The sequence below is a fragment of the Bidens hawaiensis genome, unplaced genomic scaffold (assembly GCF_021521415.1).
Source record: "Bidens hawaiensis isolate Kalapana, Puna unplaced genomic scaffold, B.hawaiensis_p1.1 tig00015186_1, whole genome shotgun sequence".
NCBI lineage: Eukaryota > Viridiplantae > Streptophyta > Magnoliopsida > Asterales > Asteraceae > Bidens > Bidens hawaiensis.
In genome coordinates this window covers 9,360-17,731 of record NW_027492344.1, presented here as the reverse complement: position 1 = coordinate 17,731, position 8,372 = coordinate 9,360, and the positions used below count along the sequence as shown (strand labels likewise).

General features: G+C 35.6%; 1 protein-coding gene across 3 annotated transcripts; it reads right to left on the bottom strand.

The window, feature by feature from the left end:
* Nucleotides 1–983: 983 nt before the first annotated feature.
* Nucleotides 984–8,134, bottom strand: LOC143548466 (putative 3,4-dihydroxy-2-butanone kinase). 3 transcript variants are annotated; one of them, XM_077039626.1, is made up of 17 exons: nt 8,038–8,134; nt 7,682–7,932; nt 7,491–7,610; nt 7,338–7,427; nt 7,082–7,255; nt 6,620–6,703; nt 6,414–6,469; nt 6,130–6,260; nt 5,955–6,047; nt 5,727–5,794; nt 4,871–5,017; nt 4,746–4,789; nt 3,165–3,248; nt 1,896–1,969; nt 1,711–1,823; nt 1,539–1,634; nt 984–1,304 (listed from the first exon to the last, which is right to left on the bottom strand). In XM_077039626.1, the coding sequence occupies exons 1-17, from the start codon at nt 8,075–8,077 to the stop codon at nt 1,179–1,181; spliced, it is 1,791 nt and encodes a 596-aa protein (XP_076895741.1). In that variant the 5' UTR covers nt 8,078–8,134; the 3' UTR covers nt 984–1,178. The 3 variants fall into 3 exon arrangements, with proteins under 3 accessions (XP_076895741.1, XP_076895742.1, XP_076895743.1); XM_077039627.1 differs by having other exon boundaries at nt 5,730–5,794; XM_077039628.1 differs by having other exon boundaries at nt 985–1,304; nt 4,871–5,014; nt 5,730–5,794.
* Between the last annotated feature and the right edge of the window lie 238 nt (nt 8,135–8,372).

The window sequence follows — 8,372 nt, the reverse complement described above, 5'->3', positions numbered from 1 at the left end:
TTTAACGGTTTAATATAAATTTTCAATTGTGTTCTTACTATATTTGCTTTCTTAGTTTGCTTTATATTAAGGGTGTTCAGTATTAGAATCAGACTCGTAAAAGTTGAAATTCAATTTAAAACGCATCTGAAGTTTGAAGGTTCGAATTCAGTTTTAAATCATTCGAATTTCATTCTGTTCAAATTCGATTTTGAAATCTTTTACTAATTTATAATTTATAATTTCGAATTAAAAATATATAATTTATTTTTATTATATGTATAAATATTTATAAGAAAAACTACAAAAGTTTTTTAAGTTTTAAAGACTAAAATTTAGAATTTTATCATTTTTATTATTAATTCATGTAGTTGGACATTACTAGCTTATGTATTTAGGATGTTGTAATTTTAATGATTTATTTGTTTTACAGACTTTATGTTTTGTTGTTAAAAAACTAGAAATTATAATGGTTTTAAAATTGAAAGAGATTATTTTTTTCAAAACATAATCGAATCCATTTGAACTGCATTCAAATTCGAATTTCAAAACATAATCGAATTTCAATTTGGCCATTTTGAATTCGAATGGTATTTGTCAGACATATTTTAGATTTAAATCGAGCCTCAAGATTTCAAAATTCAAAATTCAATTTGTTAATCACCCATACTTTAAAATGCATGGTCTCACTTTTTTTTAAACACACGACCATGAAAATGAATGCTTAAAAATGCAACTACGGTAAGATGTTCTTTTACTCTTTATGTCCTAAATCCTTTTAACCAACTTTTGGTTTGCTTTCGGTTTAGATAAACATCTTTATTTGGCCTGGAAAAATCACCTAGTTTATGTAGATAGTATGTTTTAGATAAACTTCTTTTTTAGTAATTTCCATATCATATAGATCAACCACCAAATTCTCCCATCGAATCCAACCAGTCACCACTAAACCACCACCACCACCACCACCACCACCACCGCCACCCCCTCTAGTCAACAAGTAGTCGTTTCATCCCGTACCAAGAACCTGGTTTTATCAAGAAACAGTTTTGACACGTTACCCGACCTATCTATTTTACGACATTGACATTTAATAGTCATGCAAATTCTGACAACCGTTTTGAGTTTGAAGTCGTGTATGCATATTCCATATATGTGTTGCTTTGAAATGGTGAACAAAAGCTACAAGAGAAATCTGGTCAAGGGGATAATGAGGCTTGTTTTAAAGCAAGAGCTGCTGCACGGTACCACGAAGCTGCAGCAATGGCCCCTGGATCTGGAACTGATTTAAGGATATCCCCAGAGACATATGTTGAACGCCCCGCCTGTATCATTATATATGCCATATTAGAGATGCCATTTAGCACATAAATTATTATTTATAAATTTCAAATAAAAGTGTTTACGTTTGCTTTTGACACACACGAGATCATAAGATTAAGAATACTATTTTGTTTGATCTCAGGAGTAAATATACACTGAAAGTTTTGACTAAAATTCGTTTCTGATGTGGAACGAAAACATATAACATATTAAAGAGAAAAGAGAAATATGCATACCTGAGCTTCCATTTGTTTAGTGCATTCTGCTCCATCAACTGCAGCATCAGATGAGGTAACAAAGGCGTCCAAAGGATCATCCCCAATCGTTAACCTCTGAAATTTACACACATGCTTAACCTTTCTCTATTAAACAAATTTCTTGACTTGGGTCAAAGTCGCATGATTGTACCTGTTTAAGAAGTGTTGAAGCTGGAATAAGAGCATCTAACATAGTGCGATAACCAGGAGCAGCCCCGCCATATAGCATAACTGCACTGATAGCCGCCTCAAATGCATCAGCCCCTGCACAGTTGACCGAGTCAAAAATAGCCGAAGCAACACCATGTGAACGGATAAAACTCAGTATGAGATCACATTGTAGCGGTGTAATCTCTGATTGATTGCCTAGTTTTAACCGTGCATATGCTGCCTTGCAAAATATGTCGTATCTGTTTCAAACATCAATAAGAAAGAAGCATAAGTGGAAATCCAAAACTTAGATGGCGTTCGGTTCACGGAATTTTTACAAAGGAATTGGAATTGGAATTGGAATTGGAATTGGAACCGGAATGTTTGGTAAATCTATTATGTGTTTGGTTGGTAAACTTGTTAATGGAAGTTATCAATCAATTAATCATACCCAGTGGAATCACAATAGCAAAGCTATAAGTAGGGTCTCGGGAGAGGGGGATGTAGGCACACGTACATCTATCCAATAGAATAGAGAGGTGGCTTCCAGAGACCCTCAGCTCTAAAAATCAAATGTATGAGGGAATATAAAAGGAGATCAAAGTTCAACAGTAATATATTAATAGTAATAATAACACGTAATTATAATAATAATACATAGATAGATAGAAATAAAAAAAATAAAATACAGAAAAGTAAATACATAATATATGAAAAGAAAATAACATAATGTCGTGTGACCAAAAATAAGGTAAAGAGAAGCCCATAAGGTATTATTTTCTCCCTAAAAGTCCTAAACCTTAATTCTACGTCTCCAAAAATTCCTCTCCTCAATCATGTCTTCGGAGAGGTTTAGGTCTTAGCAAATCATTCCTAATCTTTTTATCCCAAGTCAATTTAGGTCGGTCTCTACCCCTCCTCCCCTCTATAGTAATGTTTTCTACGGATCTAACAGGATCCGTCGTCTGTCTTCTCTTCACATGTCCAAACCATCTCAATCTCCCCTCTTATCTTGTTTGATTTTGTAGCTACCCCTGATCTCTCCCTAAACACACCATTTCTTATTCGATCTAACCTTGTGTGCCCATACATCCACCGTAGCATTCTCATCTCTGGTACCTTCATCTTCCGCACTTGAAATTCTCCTCCGTTTCTCGCAACTCACCAAACCCACCTCAACTCTACTCCCCCCCCCCAACCAACACACACACACAAAGTAAATAAATAAATAAAATTTTGGGGGTGTTGTAGGGCCAGGGGGGCTAGGGTTAAAACATTCCATCGGTTTTTATGAACTTTCCTTACAAAATTGGAATGATTTATAAATTTCACCCAACATGGGATTTCATTGGAATTTAACTTTAAATTCCAATCCCTTTAATTCCTACGAATTCCGTGAAATGAGGGCGTTAGGTTACACAACAGAGAAGGTTTAGAGGAAATGTTTATTAATACAGGATTCCACTTGTTCCTCCCATGACTCTTCTGACGGATGATCCTATCTCATTAATAGTTTCAGCAGCATCATTGAGAGGATAGCTATTACCAAACAAAAAACAACTTCAATAAGTCAAATAATTCGATCCGCGCTCAGAGGCTGAATTGAGGTAAAAAAAAACGGAAAACGAATACATGCAGGTGGCAACCTTTACCATTTATATGAAAGCAGGAAAGTTGTCATATGCTTATAAAACCTCAAAATTGTGTTAATTAGATTATAATTTTGATAAATTGATTTTTAAAGAGTAAATTACACCAATCGTTTCTGTAGAGTGTTAAAACTTCAGCTTTCATCTTTAAGTATAAGAATTTAGGTTTTAGTCCCTACTGTTCACCCGCACACTTATCATCATTGGCATGGATGGACATTAAAATATGTTACGTTAGTATAAAATTACATTTTACCCTTATTACAAAAAAAATAATATAAATCAAAAGTAAAAAGTAACAATTATAAACTAAAAGACGAAAGAAACAAAATGAAGAAAGTTTACTGGCTCATTGGTTGTAAACAAAAGCAAGTGGTTGAAAACGTGGGTTGTTGAATACGAATGATAAACAGTAGCAGTTTTGTGAAGAAGATAAGGTGTATGTTGGTAATTTAATATTTTCCCACGTTGGGTAAAATGGTCGTTTCGAAAAAACTAACTCCTTTTTTAACGTTCATCCACGCCAAGGACGATAAGGGTGCCACATAAGTGAACAGTAGGGACTATAACCATAATCTCTCTCACTCGAAGACAAAAGCTCGAATTTTAACATACAACATGGACGACCGGCACGGTTTACACCATAGTCACATAAATCGTGGTACGCTCCGGTACGGGTACGCGGTTCGCTAAAGGTAACGTATTCGGTACGGAGGGGGTAGGTTCATTTCAGTACGAACCGGTACGGTGTACCATGTAGTTCGGTTCGAGCCGGAATCAAAATTAAATATAAAATTTAAATATCTTATAAAAATAAAGTTATATATCTTAAAAAAAATTCCAGGCTATTGTATATATATACATATATTTATCAATAATATTACGAAGATTATCTTGTAAAAGTATATATTTATGTAGTAAAGTTTAGGTTTAAGTTTTATTAAAATAGAAAGTTGAGGGTGAAAAATGAAATTTTGTTTGAAGAAAAGACTAAAGAGTGAAATAAGCAGGAGTCACGACTCATGATATCAGTTTTAGGGTTTATTTTCAGTTTCAGATCCCATAAATCCGGCCAAATCTGGAAGGCGGCCAATCGAAGAGACGCTCAATCGATGAACCATCAGTTCTAATTCGCGATTTTTGGTTCAATTGGAGCGACGTAGTGGCGATTTCTGGTTCACAGTTTAGGGTTCACTCGGATCAATTTTCCAGCGATTAGGATCGCGATTTCTCCGGCGACCGGCACGCTTGCCATTTCCGATTGGGTACAAAACGTACCAATACGAAAATCGCGGCTACTTGAGCGATTTATGTGACTATGGTTTACTCTTCTTTTAACTACATGTACACATTGAAGTGATGGAGCCAGATCAAATAGAGGGCGTACTACTTCTTTAGGTCCTCTTGAATAGCTGTTGCGCCTCTAGCCATCTATAAACAACAGTTATTCATTAAACATTAATAATAATGTGCAAGTATACAAACAATCTTAATATAGTTGAACCGACTTACTGTTGATCCACAGTCACCATCACCCACTTTGCTGTCCCAATCATTTAAAGTATCTTTAAGGTTAATAATTGCAAGTGTTGCTGCTTCTATTGCCACCTCCAGTGCACAACCTTGCTGACTAAGCTGCTGTGGCCTACCTAATACCTGCTGCTCAAAAACATACATATTATTACCAAATTACCTAAAAAGAGAAATCTAGTAGACTAAATGAGAAAAAATGGATCAAGAAAGGTCCATGGGTAGAGCTTTTTGGTCCTTTTTTTCAAGTTTCTATAAAATTAATATAACTTTTTATATGTTAGCCAATTGTCAATCATATCGGAACCAGAACTAGATTGAAATTTACACTACGTAAACAGGCAGGTAAACCTCTGGCATCATACAAATGGATTGAATAGCATTATTCATTGAATCCACACACTCCTAGTCATACATAATAAGATCATTTCACTGGTATATCACATTCAGCTAATTCTCTTTTCATGTAAAAATCTATGCTTTCTTATATCTATTCTAACAGCTATTCAGATTTCAGCTTTTAGCAGATAAAAAGAAAAAGTAGAATACTGAAGGGGATTCTAATGGTTATTTATAAGAAACAGTAACAGTAACCGACCAGCATCAGGAGGTAGATAATCAAAGGTTTACTTGGAAGTAAGACACAAAAAAATATATAATTAAATAAATAAAATAAAATTTATAATCTACGAACTGTCATGAAAAGAGGGTTTTTTTAGTTAAACAAGACCAAAAATGATCCTTAATTTCACTAAATTGTCGCTTTATGTGATTCATACTAGAAACCAACAAAAAGGTATAAAGTAAAGCAAAACTAAATTGTTGTGAAAATCAATACAACCTCATCACTCTTTGTTGAACGAGAAGAGGGAACCGGAACAGGAATCTTGGCAGGCGGGTGATCACCTACAAGTAACTACAACTACTGAGTTTTATGTACAAATGAAGATTCTTTATATAATTAGAGTGGCGGTAATTTTGACTTTTTGTATGATGATTAGAAAGATGACATTATTTCAATAATAACAGACACTGGGAGAAAGGTAAGAACACATTGTAATACTACCGTCAGCTCCAACAGGCCAATGTGGAGCCTTGGTGGCAGCATCTAGGCGTTTTAAAATTGCTTGCTCTGCCTTCATTATGGATATTGAAAACCCTGCAGCATACAGGGTGAGGTCATACCTTCATTATGGATATTAAAAAAGTGAGTTTAAACAAATAAAAACAATTTAGCAAACCTGCCATGTCAAGAGAGGTCATAAATGAGCCCGTATATACTCTGACAACCGCAAGTCCGTGTTCAAGCTGTAAAATAGGGACAGCCTTTCCAGCAGCAATCATCAATTCCATAACAGGTGTTGCTCCTAATCTGAAAATGCCAAAAGAAAGTAACTTATTACATCTTTAGCCTTTTACTTAAACATTAAAATGTTCTCGAATGCATCTAGATAACTTCTGACTGCCCTTATGTGATTGTAAGATAGCATTTATGAGAAGATAAAAATCAGGAAAGAATCCATACCCGTTAATCATGAGTACCACACGACTCCCACGTTTAATTGGAACATAGTTAGTTTCCTAAAAAGATAGAAAAAAGGTGCTATTAAAAACTCTAAGTTAAAAATCAAAAAAAAAAAAAGAAATGAACATTGGAGAACAAAACATATCAAGCTCGACAATGTACTAATATAAAAAAGACGGATCATTGTTTGCTTTGAAGTAGCATACTTCTGAGAGAATGCGATTCAGCACATGGGATACCACCAAATCCACGGGTTGAATGTCTGCTACAATAGCACCTGGTTCTCCATGCTGAAGCAAATGCAAATTAATGAATATTTTTTTTAAAACATTTGTACAAGCACACCCTGCTTACAAATGCAGCGCTGGTAAATAAGTAGGGGTGGTAAACGAGCAAGGCCGCCCGCGCGCTATTCAAGATTGGCTAGCCAGGAACTCAACCAATTGCATTTTTACATATAAAATTATAATAAAAGTAATCAAGTAATATGTATTATATATATATTGTAATTACAAATATGTATGTAAATAATTATAAAAAAGAAATAAAAAAAATAACTAAATAACCAATCTATAATAAACGAGTCGAGCCATATTAAATTAAAACGAGCCAAGCCCGGGCTCGGCTCAGCTCATTTACACCCCACAATATAAGCAAATGATACTTACAATTCCAAGACCAAGCTCCATTTTTCCTGCACCCAATCGGTCCGATTTTGGCTGACCAGGAAGTGTGCAAACTGAGAGTGCAACACCCATTGTACCAACTATCCCACACGCATGCCTCGCTTCAGCTGCAACATCAGAAAGGGAAAGACCAGTAGCAGCTGCTGCTCCTGCAATCTAAATTTCTCAACAAATAAATAAATATATACATACAAACAAAATGTATTAAGATAAATGGTTTAACGACATACATACATACCTTATGAACAAGAATGGTCCCAGCCAAGCCTCTTCTTCCAGCTATGCCTAGCGGGGGTGGCAATGCACAATCATCTCCAACAATTACCATCTACAACACACGGTGAGATGAATACTGAATGAGTATGGATATATGATTTTGAAGGGTACTGACCTCGACTTTGTAACCTTGAGCTTTAGCTTCTTCGGCTGCCAATCCAAAGTTTAATCGGTCGCCAGTATAGTTCTTGACAATGAGGAGGCATCCCATTGGGCCAGTGACAGCTCGAATGCCCTAAAACATTAGTTGGCAGCATCATGCCCTAAAACATTGTTGTATGTTAGAAAGAAAGAAAGAAAGAATACCGCAAGAATTGAAGCGACAGGCGGAGAGGAAAAGACATCGCCGCAGATAGCTGCAGTGAGCATCCCATCCCCTACAAATCCAGCATGAGCAGGCTCATGGCCACTGCCACCTCCTGATATAACGGCGACTTTGTCGTATGTTGGGCCGGAAACATCAGCACGTAAAACAACCTTCACATCTGGAAACCCATCCAAATACTGCAACCCAGGATAAGATTCCACTAGTCCCTCAATGAACTCGGTCACAACATCTGCATTTCATTGCATTGCATTATTTAGGGAACGAAGGAAGCAATCGAACAACAACATCTTTTCTTTTCCTATCATATGTTCTGGAAAGTAATCAAAGTAAGTACCATTAGGATTGTTTATGAGCTTTTTACTCTCCAACGCCATCGAATTCAACTCCAAACTTCAAACCCTAGCCAACCCTCACTTTAGGGGTGTTTGGATTCCTTATTTATGTAAAGAATAATTTATCTCAAAATCTAACTTTTTCTAACTTATAAAACTTATAAGCTAGCTAAACTAAGGAATCCCAAAATATTCGGTTTGTTTATGTTTGTTCGTTTAATAAATGAACCTGACACGAACAAAACTTTTTTATTTGCCAATCTTAAACGAACGAACACGTACAAAGACATGCCTGTTTAAAAGTGTTCGTGAACGCCCGGTAAAGTCCATCTGATTA

Excerpts from the sequence above, each read along its gene's own strand:
- LOC143548466 (XM_077039626.1), bottom strand. The coding sequence starts at position 8,077 with ATGGCGTTGGAGAGTAAAAAGCTCATAAACAATCCTAATG. Across the intron at positions 6,704-7,081 it reads TGGAGCTTGGTCTTGGAATT|CATGGAGAACCAGGTGCTAT; the intron begins GTAAGTATCATT and ends CATTTGCTTCAG. Across the intron at positions 1,305-1,538 it reads CTAAACAAATGGAAGCTCAG|GCGGGGCGTTCAACATATGT; the intron begins GTATGCATATTT and ends ATAATGATACAG.